The sequence below is a fragment of the Aythya marila genome (genome assembly GCF_965140915.1).
Source record: "Aythya marila genome assembly, chromosome: 1".
Classification (NCBI taxonomy): Eukaryota; Metazoa; Chordata; class Aves; order Anseriformes; family Anatidae; genus Aythya; species Aythya marila.
Window position 1 is genome coordinate 1,184,305 of NC_139042.1, and position 16,532 is coordinate 1,200,836.

The window sequence follows — 16,532 nt, forward strand, 5'->3', positions numbered from 1 at the left end:
CCACTTGGTTTCCTCCTAAGGCATCCCAGGTCCCTGGCAGCTCTAAATAAGAGCCCAGCAGGAGGTGTTGCTACAGATTTGTCCTCTGCATTAGCAGATGCTCAGGGTTGCTCGAGCACATCGCCCAGGTGTCGAGGCCAGCTATCAGTTTTCTTGGGTCAAGATGCTTCACTCAGAGCTTGCTGACGCCTCCAGGACTTTCCCACAAGACACGTCTTGTTAGACGGCTGCTGTTAGCTGAGAAGGAAGCTACTTTATTTGCAGAAAACTCTTTTTTGGGGGCTGACTGGATTTCCTGGTCCCTGTCCCATGGGTAACAAACAACACCACTGTTTCTGCTCATCCACATCTCTGCCTTCAGCCAAAGCTGTGCTTTTTCTATGGCTGCTACTGGATTACTAAAAGCAGCCAAAAATGCTCTGATGGGAAGAGTTTTCCCTTAGAAATGGCTCATTTGTTTACCCCAAAATGCCGTGGAGGACAGGATTTATTTTGTCAACATTTTCAAGCAGATAATTTCCACATTTTTTGTTTTGCAGTGCTCAGGCATTCAGTTTCTGTAATATCCTGATGTTTTATCCTGACTTCTTCACGTCCACTTTGTCACACAAGCCTGAAATAGCAAACCCTGAAAGAAAGAACACATTCTGACCTTTATGAATGACATCTTTGGAAGAGCTCACTCCTCCCAAGTAGTTAATTCTGCACAATAATAATAATAATAATAATAAAAATAAATAAAAATCAGGGAAATTCAATGCCTTACCATGAGTAATACTTTGCCATTCACCTCTCCTGGATACAGCAGATTTCTCCTTTTCCTTTCAGACTTTCCTATGGTCCTGCTGAGGAACCTCCGCCACCCCGTCTTCCTGCTGGTGGTGCTGGCTCAGGTCAACCTCTCAGCCATGGTCGCTGGTTTGGCAACGTTCATGGGGAAGTTCCTGGAGAGACAGTTCTCCCTCACGGCCTCCTTTGCCAACATGATCATCGGTAAGTGTTGCTGTCACGCTCAGGGGCTTGCCAGCTTCTGAGATCCTCTTAGAAAATCATCTGGAGATGATTGAAGGAGCAACTCTCCCTCCAGAGCTGCCAGTCTCCTTCCATCACCTCCAGAGAGACACAGCGCGAGGTCCCTGCCCGTTTCACTTCTCAGGCACTAGCTACCTTCTTTCCTTTACCTCCCACCTGGCTTTGCTCAGATAAAACCTGTTAAGACCTGGGAAATGCTTATCCAAAGCAGCTCACTGCATTCAAGGAGAGGAGATGAATTCATTGCATTAAAGGAGCAAAGAAACATCGTGTTTGAATTGTGCACATTTCTATGGAAGGGATTACTTTGCATTAATCATTAGTTATGGTTCTTTTCAAAAGTAGAGAGCAAATAAAATGAAAAAGAGCAAAAATCCACGCTTGCATTCTGGAGACACTTTGCAGCAAGAGACCAGCCTGGTTGGTGTGCTAATCCTCTCTAAGCTCTTCAAAATGTTTACTATCGTTAGACTAATTGCTCATAAAAGTTGGGCTAATTTCTTGCTGTTGGCATTGTTATGAAGGAAAAGGAGAAGTTGTAAGCAGGATATGCTCTCCTGAGACCAGACTGCTTTAACTTGCATTGCAATACCCAGAATATACGACCCTGGGCTCGGACCTGCCTGTGCAAGCTTGTTGTGGTAACACAAATATGAAGCTTGCAATCCACTGGAGCATTCTGAGGTCTAGACAACAGACAAAGAAGTATTTTAAATGTATTTTTAAACAATGCATCCTCAGAGTAAGTATCTCCTAAAGTCTCTAACAAATAAATCCGAAGAATGTAAGCAGATTGGAAGATTACATGCTGCAGCAGTGGTTCCCAGGCTTGATTTACCCTTTAAAGGGTGTTACTTGTTAAAGATGTGCACTGCATTTCTCATATGGATCTACCCAGTAGCTCTCCCAGCTCCTGCTTCATCATTCTCTGTTATACAAAAAGCTTTCTGTAGCTGGAAATCCTTCCCTTCTGTGTGTATTTATGGGCTGCAGGCAATCCCTGTTGATTTTTTGATGAATTAAACACATTGCACCTTTTTAGTATCCCAATATAAGGTGGGTTTTTCAAAACTCCAAGTCCATCATGGTAATGTTCTTGTAATGATGACAACAGAAGCAGCCACATTATTATATCAATGTTTTCATTATGCAGAAATTAAATATCCTCTCTGGGTTTACTTGTTATTTCCTCCTGTCTGAAAAAAAATCACGTTTGCTGGATTAATCACAGTTTTACACTAGCTCCTCCATCTCCTCCATGCACTGATACAGAGCCTGTTTGCTGCAGAAGCCAACTGTCCTTGCAAAGCTGCTTTCTGACCTTAACATTATTCCAGCAGTCTCTCTGCAAAACCCTTGGTCCCCTCCAGATCAGTGATGCTGAAAATATAGAAATCCCACGATAAATCCTCTGGGCCTGAGATGGCTTGGAGGATGGATACCAAGGATCTGTCTTTTCCCAGGTGCTGTGAACATCCCTGGGGCGATGGTGGGCATCGTGGTGGGTGGTGCCATCCTGAAGAGGTTCCAGGTGTCCCTGAAGCAGTGCAGTGCCATGTGCGTCCTGGGCATGCTGCTCTGCCTGCTCGTGGCCTTCCCCCTTCTCTTCCTCGGCTGCCCCACGCAGAAGGTCGCCGGTGTCACCTACAGTGAGAGGTACCAACAGTACCAATGGGGCTGGGATGGGTGGCTGCTGGTGGTGGGAGCATCACTATTGGCCCCCCCAGCTGCATGCTTGGGGGCTGAGATGGGAGTTAGGGGTTATATATACCCAGGGCTGGGGTTATTCCCTCTGCAAAACGCTTAACAAGCTAGGAATTTACATTTTTGTGAATAAAGCCTGAATCTGCTGTGTCCTTACTCGTTCTAGCTTCATTGACGGGTTGTGAAACCCGAGCGAATGCTTTCTTTGGCACAAATAGTGCAGGATACAAATTTCATCCTGGAAAGCCTGGCGTGCTACTCATGAGGCCAGTAATGTGGCCAGAGGCCAGCCTAAGGAGTGTATCCTCAGAGCCAGGGCTTCTTCCCTGCGCTGCCTGCCCTCTCCAAAGGTTTGATCCGGGTTTCTACGAGCTGATCCGTGCACATCCCATAGTGAGAGCTGGCTCGAGCCCTGTGCTCTCCACCTCCCACAGCCAGGCATCGCTGCCCTCACCCTGCATTTAGGGCTGGGAATGCAGAATGAAGGAAGTGGGCGACTCCCACGACTATTGGTGGTCAGGATGTTTTTCCTGGGCATTGAGCAAAGGCTCTGTGGCTTATAGTGGAATTTCTATGCATCCTTTTTTTTTTTTATGGGGGAGCATTAAACAATCAATGTTTCTTTACTAATCCCCAAGTAATATCTCCAAGTAATAATCCCCCAAAATATCTCCCATATAAGATGCATGCTAATGATGCTCAGTACCACGCATTTATACGTTCTTTCTGTTGTAGCTCTGACTTTGGGCTCCACACCTTGGAGTGCAGCTTCCATTGTAACTGCCCCGAGAAAGCCTACAACCCCATCTGCGGCTCTGATGGTATCGAGTACATCTCGCCCTGCCACGCTGGCTGTGAGGTCGTGAATATCGACAACAATTCAGTCCTGGTGAGTTATTCCCTCCGAGCCAGTGTCCTGGCTTGGGACAGCTGATGAGTGATGATCAATGCAGCACCCAGGTCCATCAGGTCCTCTGATGTTCATTAGCATTGTACCGGGTCTGTGTCACCTTGTGGGACGAGCAGGGGAAGGTTGAGAAAGTCCCAGGAAAACCCCTTGTAGACGGTGTCTCTTAGCACTTTCTGTCTAGCAGAGCCCATGCCAGCACTGGTTCTTGGCCAAGGCAGCAGGCAGAGAGCTTCCAGATATTCAGCCTCTGAGGACATCGAGGTGTCCTTGCTCATCCACTGCTTCACCCCAGCTTGGGTTCTGCACCATGGACCCAGCTGCAAAATCTCCCTTGTTATCCGGGAGCTTGAGTGGACTTCTTGCACAATTGACACAAGGACCTTCTGCTTTCCCTTCATCCTAAATTGTGACCAACAAGGTCACCTCTTTTAGCTGTGTGTCCTGCGGTGACACAGGATGATGTGCACTGCGGGAAGGGCTAAGCACTTTGGTCACCCAGTGTGACACCTCTCGTACTCAAGGGACACTTTCTCCATGGGGTCAGCTGCCCCCCCCTCCACCAGGCTCCTGCTGTGAATTGGCTAATCTGTGTTCCTTGAGTAGGGACCTATGGAAACCAGGCTCCTAATTCAGGCATCAAGTTCTCTGAAACAGGTTGAGGTCTGAGTGCTTCCATTTTTGCAAGGTGTGAAGGCAAAATAGCAACGCAGGTGGCACAATTTCGTGTAGCTCTGTTTTCCTGCAGCAGGCATCACCCAAACTGCTCACCCAATACTGTTTTCTTTGGCTTGACACAAAATGCTGCTCAAAGATTAGAGTGAATGAGTTTTCAAATAATCTGTCTAGCTCTGTTTCTTCTCCTCATGCTGTCAGCAACTGTGCAGCACACCCATGCTAACCATGCTTGGACTGACCCAGGCCATGGTGGCTTCGGAGTTTATGCAGCAAAATGCAAAACTGCCCTCAGCTCAAACTGCCTCCCCTGAAGTGTAGGGGTGAAATATTAGCCCAAAACAGACAGCTGAAACCTACACTGGGGAAAAATTACCAGGGTGTTTTCATCATATAGCTTATTTTAGTGGTGTTGCATGCCACACCATACATCAGGCGTCTGTAGATTGTGTATAGGGATGAAGAGAGAAGAGGTAAATCTTACTTTTGGGGACTCTTTTAGCAATTCTGTATGCTCTGGGCAGGCCAAACCTAGAGGGACCATTGCTCCAGCTCACATACCATTGACATTTAGCATGATTTCTCTCCCATTTTCAGGCCAGGAAGACTTGTCCCAGGGCTGGGCTTTCACTGAGCCCTTTGCCTGTTGGGTCTCCAGGCAATACGGCTCAGCGAATGCATAATAAGGAAATCTTTGCCAGTTCAAAAACCTAGCTGAAAACTGTTAGCAATGCATACAGGGTAAATGGTTTTCCGCCGTGTTCTTGGCACAGGATACATTAGCAGTGTGGGACCGCCTGGGCACTTTTTAGCTGCATTTTGTTAATTAACAGCACTTCATTTTAATAACATTTACATTTTCTGCCAGAGCTTAGTCCCCAGTGTGCTTTTATGCACTCCTGTGCCTGCCTTTTGTACAGCAGATCCTTTTCAACTGCTTCTTCCTTGGGAAAGACATCTCCAGCCCTTTGACATCCCCTGCTCCTGGACATCGCCCAGTCCTCTAGTCATTTTAGGTATTGTTGCATACAGCCACAACAAAATAAGGGCTCCCTTTACGGTGCCATGAAAACACTTTTTTTTTGGAAAGCCAGCGATATTCCTTCCTTTAGCACTGAGCCCATTTGCCAAACCTTCTTTCCAAGTATTGATGAGCCTTGGCCCAATTGTGAGAGCTTCCTCCACTCAGGGACTGCACCCCAGCATGGATGCCAAGCCCTGGGCCAGCATGAAGAATCTGGACCGTGCTACATTTCCCTGGGGTGCAGTGATGGGGCTGCAGATGCTGGGCTTTACTTCTTTACCATGCTGGACTCGGAGCTGAGCTCAGGCATCTGCAGAGCAAACCTCAGCCCTGGGCACCTGCAGCCTCCTGCAGGGTGCATCCTGCCTCACCATCCAGGTCGTTCATGAATGATACCCAGGACTGAGGGTACCTCTGTCCCATGGGGTTTGTCTCTCATAAAGAAACCCATCACAAATTGCCATGGGTGGTGGCAGGGACATCCCTCTGCTGGCAGCTGGTCTGTGGACATCCCAAAATGCGAATGGCTGCAGGGTCTGAGCTAGGGATAAAAAAAAAGCGAAGAGAAAAGCATGCACAGTTGGATAGGAGCCTCTCTGCCTCTTAAGAAAACAATTACCCGATGTTTTTTTTGGGCACACCACTCTGACAAACCCGGGGCTGGCCGCCTGCCATCCAGCAGCCCCTTCCTGCCCAGATTCACAGCCCTGTTGTGGGGATGCTCTCAGTTTTCCTCCTTATCCCACTGCTCCGGTGGTTGTCCCAGCAGACAGAGCAGCCTCGTGGCACCATGTCCCAGACGATGACTCTCACGGGGACGGGCCACCCATGGCTTTGTGGCTTCTCCCCCCTGCTCAGAGGGTTTTGCAACTGGGCTCGTGCTCCCTGCTCTGAAATCCTCCAAGAGTTCAGATGAGAGAAGCAGAGCGTGGCTTTGGGGCTCCACTCCAGGCATCTACAGCCCTTTTTCTCCGTTTATATTTATGCAACTGCCCTAAATGTTGTGACTGACTCTCTGGAAAAGGTGGTGATCACACAGGTCAACAGAGCTTTAATTTATCTAATTGCTTTTCTTTTTTTTTAACGGCTTTGGCCCAAACTCATCTCTGCTATCATGGACACTTATCTATGAAGGGGTTAGATCATCCTCTTGAGACCCACATCTCCTTCGATGACTGCAGAAGGAGCCTGGTTTGGTTTAGCTCACTTCCGATGTCTGGAGGAGATAAATCCCGGTCTTAATTTGAAATATTAAATCCTCTTTCCTGGAGGTGGGAGGAGGGGCTGCATCCCCTTTCATCCCAAATCTTCCCCCTGCTCTCAGCAAGGAGCAGATCCTTGCGGATCCCTTGTACAAGAATCAGTCACGCTGCTTCCCTTGGCAGTGATGGGGAGCGGGGAAGTCTGTCCCCCGCAGGGAACTCCAAGATCACACCCTCTTTATTTAAAGGTCTCCTCCAAATAATGAGTTTTTCAGGGAAAATAAACAAGTAAATAAATAAAAAAGAACGAGAATTATAACTAAAAGCTGGAGAAATAGAAGAAAATCTCATGCCTTGCCCGGGGCATCCTTCCTTTGCAAACGGAGTGCCGCTTATTTATGACCCTCTCTCAAAGGTGAGGTTTTGCATTTTCTCCCAGGAGCTGTTTCCTGGTTTAACACCGCGCTGAGCCTGGGTGTAAAGCTCCTGGGTGCTGCAGGGGGGCTGCTTCTCTGCCTGTTTTGGCTGCCAGCCCTGCCCAGCATCACCCTGGGGTGCAGGATCTCGCAGCCAAACCCCCTGCAGGAGACAAGCTGGGGATGCAGGATGGTGCACTGGCTGCTCCCCTGGAGATTTCTGCCCCAAAAATATAACGCAAGCCAGCGAGCTCACGTCAGGTTCGAGTGTTTTATCAGCTGCTGGTGAGACTGTTCCGTGCCAAGAACCCAGATTTACTCACGATGCCAGAGCATTCAGCTGACAAATGATGGCATTAAATAAACCCGTGCCCAAGCATCCTCGGTGCACAGCAGGCGGGGATCAAAAGGACGGGGAGCACGAGCCCAGAAGGATGGCTGCAGGGGTAGGGAGGCAGTGCTGGGGCTCATGTGGACAAGACAAGGATGTGTCTGGGTTGGGAGCACGTCCAAGTGTCTCTGGAAGCACAGACATGAAACCAAAGCCCCACTGTGGGCCCAGCTCTGCTTCCCCATCAGCCAAATGAGCTCACACATGCGACATCCTAGTGATGCCCATGGGATCTGGTGGGACTGGACCTCCTTCCAGAGGGGACAGCGTGTTGGGAGCTGGATGTGGGGATGGAAAAATGTGTTTCCTCATCCGCTCAGCCTGCTACCCTCTGTCAGATTCATTATTTCTTTTTATTTCCCAGCTCCCAGTAGTGTTGAGTGCTAATTACCGCTAATTATTTACAGACAAAACCCAAACACCCGCCCTCCCTCTGACAGCTGGCAGCGATCCCTGGCATCCCCACTGCCGTGATCAAATGAGCAGCCTCTGGTTTTCCTCTCCCCTTTGCAGAATTACACCAACTGCAGCTGCATCTCCAGAAATGGTCCAGGGGGCTTCGCCAAGCCTGGTACCTGCGGCACCGACTGCTCCCACTTGCTCCTGCCCTTCGTGGTGCTCTCCTGTGTGGCAGGGATCCTTGCCAGCACGTCCCACACGCCGTCCTTCATGCTCATCCTCAGGTGGGGACACCGGGGTGGCACGGGGCTGGGTGAAACCCCTGGGTGCTCCTCCGAGGACGCGGAGAAATTGGGGAAACCGAGGAGCGGGGAGGAAGGGTCTCTCTGGGGGACTGGAGGGTTGAATCACCCCCATGCTGAGCCTCGTGCCCTGCTTCGCCCAGAGCACGGGGTGAGCAGTTCCTCCTGCTGTTTTTATGGGTTTTGGCACATGTTGGTGGGGCTAAAGGAGATCAGGGCTTCCCTGCTCCTCTCCTCTGGCCGTGCACGTGGCAGTCCACCTTCCCCCTTTGGTCCCGCAGCCCTCCTGCTCCTTCTCCCCACCCACGGCTGATATCTCAGTAACGAGCCATGCCATTAATTAATCACTTTTTAATGCAGCTCTGTGTTAAGCTAGGAGGTTTAATTGCACATCGTATATAAATGATACCTTCAAGCCCATTTCCATGGTTAATGCACTCAGAACAGTTGCTTTTCAGGGAGGAGCTGTGGTTAAAGCCTATTTTTACCTCGACCCCCAAGCAATATTAAATCACTATTTATGCCACGAGTGAGCTCTGCATATGCCAGAGAGAGAGGAAAAGGTGTGCTGCTGCTTGGGGTGCTCTCGGTGTGACCCTGGCAGGAACCACAGCCCAAAATGGGCTGAAAAAAAAACTGGGGTGCCACCAAAATATATCCTGGAACAACACATCACAAAAAAAAGTCACATCCTCAACGGGTAAATCACTTGTTCAGTTACAGAAAGCCATCCTTGTTCGGCAGAACCAGTGGCTATAATGTTTGGGATTTATTCATACAGACTCTTTAAATTAAAAGCAAAAATACTTGGCCGAGCTCCTCCCTGTTTCCTGCGGGGCTGGGTAGGTTTTCCAGGCCGAGAAAAGACTGCGGTGAGCTTCCAGCCCTAGTGAATGAACCGACCTCCTTTCTGCTGACCTCAGTGGGAACTGCCCCGGGTTCCTGGTGGTTGAGCTGGAGGGTGACTTTCTGGGTGGGAGTGCGATGCCAGGGAGGGAAATATCCATCCTTGCACAAGTGCAGCAGGGCATGCTTTCAATTTTATTCATTTTAATATTTTTTTTTTTTCAGGAGCATCCAGCCCGAAGACAAATCGTTTGCCGTTGGGATACAGTTCATGCTGCTGAGAATTTTAGGTAAGTTAAAATCTGTTGAAATGCCACCCTGGAAAATCATGGCAGCTCTTTGGAATTTATGTGGATTTCGTCCCTGAGCTGTCCCAGGGCTGCAGAAATGTTCTCTGTGCAGGGTTTCACACTGTTGTAAGCCTCCCAGGCTGTGCGTGGTGGGGAGGAGAAGAGGCATCTCCATCGGGGTGCATCTATGTGGCTAAGTGAAGGAGGGCAGGGAGTGAATTTGGGTCCAGGAGGACAGCCTCTGGCTGGGTACCAACACTCCCATGTTTTTCCTGGCAAATTGGGGTGGCTGCAAATCACGTCCCCCAATCCCACAGGATATTTTTCACGTGGTGGTAATTCCTTTTCACCCAGAGGCCCCCAGAACTGCAGCCAGATGGGGCTGGGTCTGTCCCAAACAGACACTCCCGTGCCATAACAAAACCCCCTCTGCTTGCAGCGTGGATGCCAGGACCCGTTCTGTATGGCAGTGCCATCGACACCACCTGCATCCTCTGGGAGAAGAAGTGTGACAGGAACGCAGCCTGCAGATATTACGATAATAACCTCTTCAGGCACAGGTAGGGCTGGTGGTGGGGACGAGGGATGGGGGAACGCAGCCTTTTATGCCACGGGAGTGCCCTTAATAACGTGCTCTTATGGTCAGCCCTGAAGTGGTCAAGCAGTTGGACTTTTCATGGTCTTTGTAGGTCCTCTGCTAATTCACAGTGGTGTCCAGGAAAGGCTTGGAGGGAAATCATTGGCAAGAGCCAAAATTATGCCAAGGACTGTGCCTGTCCCAACCCCTTCGCCACCACTCAGCGCTGCATCACCCTTCAACGCTGCCTGCAAGCTGGTGCGGGGTCCTTGTAGGATGCTTTGCACCCTAGGGTCTGTCTTCCCATAGGGAGACACACAGAGGACACCAAAACTGATTTGTGCACCCTGGAGGGGCTGGAGGGGAGCTGTAGGTGTTTTTCCATTCCCACTGCAAATTCATCCTTGCTAAACGAGTCCCTGCCCAATAGCTGCAGCAAGTCCTGTTCACCCTCAGCCCCAAGACATGTTTTTATCTGCCTCCTTTTTACCAGGAGATGTGATCTGTTAACCCAACACCAAAGAGGTTTGATGGCTATTCCTCTTCTTTCTGCCATCCTCCTTAGGAGCCCAGATTGCAGCTGAGTGGGGCCAGCTCTGCCCAAGCAACCCAACCCCATGCTCGGAGTCTTCTGTATGCCTGGGGATGTCAGGTTTTGGTGCTTGGTGCACACAGCAAAGCCCTTTCTGCCCTGATTGATTGTGTTTCCACACCACAGGTATCTTGGCCTCCAGTTTTTCTTTGAGGTGGGCGCTTTCCTGTGCTTCGCGACCGTGTATATGATCCTCAGGAGGCAGGAGATGGAAGCCAGGAACGTACCAGAGACAAAGACAGACCCGGAGAAGAAGAAACTGACAGAAAGCACCACAAAGGGCCCAGAATCCAAAGTCTGATGCCGAAAATGTGAATGGTCATCCATGCCCAGGGAGGCGAAGCTGTGTGAATCACCCTGCACTCGAACTGTGAAGGATGGATGCTCGGAGTGATGGACGATGGGGCTGCTTCCCACTTTCCTCTGCAGTGCCTTGGGAGCCCGTCCACGCATGAGTGGTTCAGGTGGCACCTTCACGGGGGGTAGTCCACGCACATTAACCTTTGGACATTGCAATTTTCTGGATTTTTATCCTTCAAAGTGTTTGTTCCCGCTGACAGTCTCAGCGACGCCAGCACTGACCATAAACCAGAGACCTGAGAGTTGTTGGCTTTTTTTTTTTTTTTAATAAATGGTTTTTACAAAAAAAGTGTTTTGTAGTGAACCCTTGAATGATGATCTGTCCTTGCTCCCCCAAAATGCTAATTATTCTTGTTCCTTCTGCTCTTGTAAGATGTTCTCTATCCTTGAAGGCTTCACCCAGCTGCAGGCTTGTAGCACCTTGGCAGCATAGCCACATTTTGCAGTAATAACAAAAATAACTTTTTTTTGCCTTATCTTGCCACAGTACCTTATTGAAGTACATAACATTAAGGTTCCTTCCCATATTCTGGTTTGGGAAAAGCAGAACTTTTCCCAGGGGTGCAGGACCAGAAGGGGAGCCCAGCCCTTTTGCAGGCTGAGCAAAGCTCGTGGTTAATGGGTTTGCCCACAGAGCAGGCAGCCTCGCTGTGCTCCTTGAAGGGGTTGCTGTCAGAGGCAGCCGTAATTATGAGGCAAAGGTCGAGCCTGGTATTATTTTGGTGCAGCTTCCCTTATTTTCCGCATTCTTTCCATCTCAGGGCTCCTTTCCACCCAAGCATAGATTGTGTTGGTGGCCTTGTCCCATCAGCGTGCCATCATGGACCATTGGTACCTTGTAATTTTTGGTTCCAGAGTGGAATTCAGTAGCAAAACCAAACTAAGTTCAGCCCAAATATGCAGAAAAATAAAAGAAAAAAAAAAAAGAAAGAAATACACTGTGGAGAAAATCCATTAACTCCTCACAGCCTGGCAGCTGGTCCTACACTAAGGTTTGGGGCTTAGCCCCTGCTTTCCTGCCTGGCTTTGGGCTCTGGTGAGGTTTTGTTCCCCTTTCCCACTGCACACGTGAACCTTTCTGTGACCCTGTGACTCTGACCATGAGCATCAAAAAAACAAATCTGGGGACTCTGCACTGTTCTTGGTTTCCAAATCGTGACCAGGTAAAATAAGCTTCCAAACCAAAACTGTCAGCAGGTGTGGAATAGGAATGAGTCTTTTTTTGGACAGGAGGAGGGAAGGGGCAGACCACGATGTTTGGAGTGGTTTCTCCAGCTCCTGGCAGCCCAGGAGTTGGTGGCACCCTCCCTGCACCCAGCAGAGAAGGGCCTTTCCTGGCTAAGCACAAGTCCTCGGCTTGCAGGCGGTTTCCTGCCTCGTTCAGCCCAACCTCAAGCTCCTCCAGGGTACTTTCCAAACCAGAGCAAGCTAACGACAACACCATTTGTTTCATACAGCACCAAAAGCTGAGGGCTGCGGTGTGCTGAGCCAGGATTACCCCTGGACTGGGGAGGAGAACCGTTTGGGCAGGGGCTGCAGCCCAAAAGGCTGCACCTCCCACCCACCTGTGGACCAAACCATGCTTGGGAGAACCAGAGGCCACCACAAAGGTCCAGGAGTCCTGGTCCACCAGCACAGTCCTTCTGCAACATCTCTGCCATCCCTTTGCTTGTTTTTTCAGCAGCATCCCATGCTGCAAGGATCGGTCCATCCCTCAGCCCCAGCAGTAGCCAGGCTTCCTGGGCTCCTGGGGCAGGCAGAAGGCACCCACACAATGGCCAGGGCATCGTATCCATATTTTCACATCCTATAGAGATTTTTTCTCAAGCAATGCACAGTACAGTGCAAATTCTGACTTTCCTCATAACCCCTCCATCAGAGGAGAGCTCTCCATGGGTGAGCAGCCAAGGCATTTGGAAACAGCAGCTCTTAGCTTTGTGATCAGCTATTATTAGTTTGTGGGTTTTTTTCTGGTTGTTTGTTTTCTTTTCTTTTCTGCTGCAATTTCCATTCATTAGGGCTGGAGGTTCTATAAAGAGAAATGAAAACACTTCTCCCCTTCTTCTCTTCTGAGCTCTCTAAGAAACGTGTTGGAAGTGGGCTGAGCTGCAAGGGAAGATAAAGGGAAGGCTGCTTGGAAAGGCTCGATCCTGCTGCTAGTGGGAGGGAGCTAAAGGCTAGGAAAACTGGCAAGGTGCTCAAGGTGAGGAGGAGAAGGAGGAAGAGGAGGATGAGGAAGAGCATGCACTGCAGACCTGGAGGTAAAACGATGCCTCCTGGGCCAGCGAGGATTGCACAGGGGCAAAAGGATGATTTAAAGCAGGAGGGAAGATGATTTCTCCAACTAGAAGGAAGCTTTGCCAGGTGGGAGGAAGCTGTCAGGGGACACAGGCTCCAGCAAAGACAGGAAAGCAGTGAGCAGAGACAGCTAGCTCTGCAGGAAAACACCAAAACATCAAAATCTACATTGTGTAGAGTCACTAAATTACCCTGTTCATGTCAATTCCTTGCAGATTCATCTGCGGTGTACAACATCTTTTCATCATATGGTGATGCTCTTCTTACTTATGTTTTTAATGTGGTGGCTGGTGTCCAGTGCAGTGCAGTCTCCAGTTTAATAACTGCCAGCTAGAGCATCGTAGGAGCCCATCGAGTGCTCAGCTGAGGACCAGGAATCAGAGAGCTGTTGTAAGAGACCTGGCTGGCAGGACCAGCACCAGCACTGGATGAGGGCTAATACCACCTTTCTGGTGAAAAGGGCTCCTCCTGAATCTCCCAGACCCTTCTTGTGGCTGTTTTCCCCTGCCATGCTCCATGCTGAGGCTGAGAAAAGTTCAGTTCCACCTCTGTCAGCGCCCTTCAGGGGCTGCAGGATGGTTTTGGATCTCCCTCAGCATCCTTTTGGGCACCCTACACAGACCCAGCTCCTCAACCTCTTTTCACCAACCGTGTGCCCCAGGTCCTCCCCAGACCCTCTCCAGATTTTCCCCATCCCTCTTGAATTGGGAGCCCCAAAACTAAAATAAACCCAAAGTAGGTTTATTTTAAAATAGACCCAAAGTGGGTTTATTTTAGCCCAGGTAATGAACTTTATACCAATTTCTGGCTTGATTGCATACTTGTCCATGAGATGATGCTGACCAGCCTGCTCAAATCTCTGTTGCAAAATTAACACACTTCCTCCTGCCCTTCCCTGGGGGACACAGGGGAAAACCTGGTTGTTCTCCTCTTGACAACAACTTTATTTTTATTTATCTATCACCCTTTGGCCTTCCCCTTTTTTTTTTGGAGTCAGCAAGGCCAACAGATCCAACTTCTCGCTCCGGCTTGTGTTTCCTAAACTGAATAAATCCATCGCTGCCACCTCGGGGCTCCCTCTGGTTCCTTCATGTGCAGCACCCAGCTGGGCCCAGCTTCGCCTCCAAGCCCCCAAAACCACAGAAACTCAGTAATCACTCCAATTTGACCCAATTTCACCATGATTAAGGCCTTTGCTTGCGGCAGAGGAGCCCACACCCCAAACCTCCACCTCCATGAAGGTTTCTGACAAGTTGCATGCTGTGGACAGCAACACTGGTGCCATCCATGGGGTTTTAACCCCTTCCCACTAAATAGATTGTCCACCAGGCTGTCGTCTTCAGCCCACGAATAGTCACTGTTGGCTCCAGACCATGCAGGCTGGAGGAGGAAAGCATCAGGAGGAGAAAACCATCAGGAGAAGAAAACCATCAACAGAATTGCCAAAGTTTCGGTGAATCTGGTTTGTTGCTGGCTGTCTGAGCTGATCCAAGGCACTCACAGAGCTGAGAGCTACTTACAGCTAGGCACGATGCTCATTCTTCTGGAAAAGAGCAAAGTTGGAGCTTTTAAATAACCCAGCACCCCCTTGGTCTCTTTACCCCTGCTGGTTGTCTTTCCACGGTGCTCCTGGACACCTCCCTGCAGCAATCAGAGCCCAAGGGATTTCTCCTGCTCTCCTGCTGCTGTTAGAGGAGAGGGTTTTCCATCACGGGGGATACAGAAGGTCCCATGTGGGCTTGGTCACTGCTCACAAAAATACCAAAAAAATATATATATAATCCTGTATCAACCCCCCTGGGTGTTTCCATTAGCATTCACTCAACCTGCCTCTGGCAACCTGAAATGTGCTCCTGGAAAATGCTCAGCAGAAAGAGCTGGTTTGTAGCAAAAAATACAGAGAATCCCAGCACCTGGGCATTGCCTGGGGTTGGGGTGAGTGGAAAGAGAAAACCCAGTCCCAAATCAGGGGAAGAGGAAGGCAGAGGATATAAATGTGTGTCTGAAAGGGAGAAAAGCCCAGTTTAGGAAGCTCTGGTAAGTTCCCACCAAGATACTGCAAAGACCAGAGAGGCAAATACTGAATCTCTATCAATTAAACCCACAATCCGCAGAGGTTAGGGCTCCTGAAGGATCTTAGAAAGGGGAAAACTGGTGAATCAGGAAGGTGCATACCCCTCCTCTTAACCCTGACCACCAGAAATACGGTGAAGGAGTCATTAATTGCCATGTGAGCACTTGGAGGATAATGCCACGGATTGACACAGAGAAATCACATCAAACACTTAATTTCTCACCTCGCAGCTGGCCCACCTGGGGAAATACCTCGAGTTCAGCAAGGATTTTGACCCTACCCCCAAAATATTCTCATAATTACCAGCCATAAGAGAGGGGAAAAATAATTACCAGCCATGCAGAGAGGGGGAAAAGAGCAGGCATAACTGGGAAGCTTCCCTTCCAGTCTCCTGCCTACCCAAAGGGATTTATCTAGCAGAATCTCACAAGGGTCCGTCCTGTCTCTGGCACTGATCAATAGATTAATTAACGACTTGGATAATGAGGCAAAGAGGAGCTAATAAAACTTCTGCCTGAGGTCACCGGCGCTGCAGATGGCAGGATTAGCATTCAAATCATTCGTGGCAAATTGGAGAAACCTCCCGAAATCGATGGGCTGGGATTCAGCGCGGGGAGCAAACGGGGAAGGAGGGCTCGGGTGCAGAAGTCATCAGCAGGGCAGAAGAGGCAGATGGAGAAGTAGGAAAAAAAGTTATAAAAAAAAATGCAATGAGGTGCAAAGAGGAGCAAGATGCAAGATCCACATAAATGTTATGCCCCTAATTGCATCAGGTATGGTTGCAAATGCAAAAGGAAAGAAGAGCCCATCCTATAAAGCATCGGACAGGTGGGGAGCAGGAAAACCTGCATTTGGGGTTTCTGCTGTGGCCAATGTCTTGGGCAGTTCAGGGAGCAGCAAAATGTGCTGCTGTGATTTCATCTGGCAGCATCCACGTCCCAGCAACACGTGCCTTGTCCTTGAACATGTCCATGGGGAGGTTACAGACCCTGCGGTCCTGCAGCAGGCAGAGGATCACTGAATCACACCTATTTGGATGATCTGGTGCAGCTTCCCAGGTCTCAGGTTGAGGTCTTATGCAGAAATATTGTGAAGAAGGGGTCACCTGCCTTTATTGGCATCCCAAATGAGAGGAGGAGAGAAAGAGACGAGGGATTTATGGCTTCAGGAAGGGTCTGAGCTGCTCCTGCTGCACCCAACTGAAGTGACAGAGATCCTTCTCCATTGCATAACAGCTATCAACCCCAAATTTGTGCTTTCTACAGAGTCTCTAAAGAGTTCCGTCTTCCCAAGGGAAAATTCCATCAACTAATTTAACGTCGATTAAATTAAACTGGCATTCACCAGAATTCACTTGCTGGGCTCTGCGGAGAGAAAAAAATCCCTTGCACCTTGGGACAGAAAACTTTGTCCCAGTATTGCCAAATTGAGTGCATTTCCCTA

General features: G+C 49.4%; 1 protein-coding gene across 1 annotated transcript in view; it reads left to right on the top strand.

Moving 5' to 3' along the window:
- The window catches only part of SLCO2B1 (solute carrier organic anion transporter family member 2B1), a 50,827-nt gene extending 39,611 nt beyond the window's left edge, over positions 1-11,216 (top strand). The window contains exons 9-15 of the mRNA XM_082777479.1: positions 829-993; positions 2,496-2,688; positions 3,472-3,625; positions 7,865-8,034; positions 9,124-9,188; positions 9,628-9,748; positions 10,484-11,216. Of these exons, the coding sequence (XP_082633605.1) occupies positions 829-993; positions 2,496-2,688; positions 3,472-3,625; positions 7,865-8,034; positions 9,124-9,188; positions 9,628-9,748; positions 10,484-10,658 (1,043 nt within the window). The 3' untranslated portion in view covers positions 10,659-11,216. The remainder of the gene's footprint in view (positions 1-828; positions 994-2,495; positions 2,689-3,471; positions 3,626-7,864; positions 8,035-9,123; positions 9,189-9,627; positions 9,749-10,483) is intronic.
- The last annotated feature ends 5,316 nt before the right edge of the window (positions 11,217-16,532 follow it).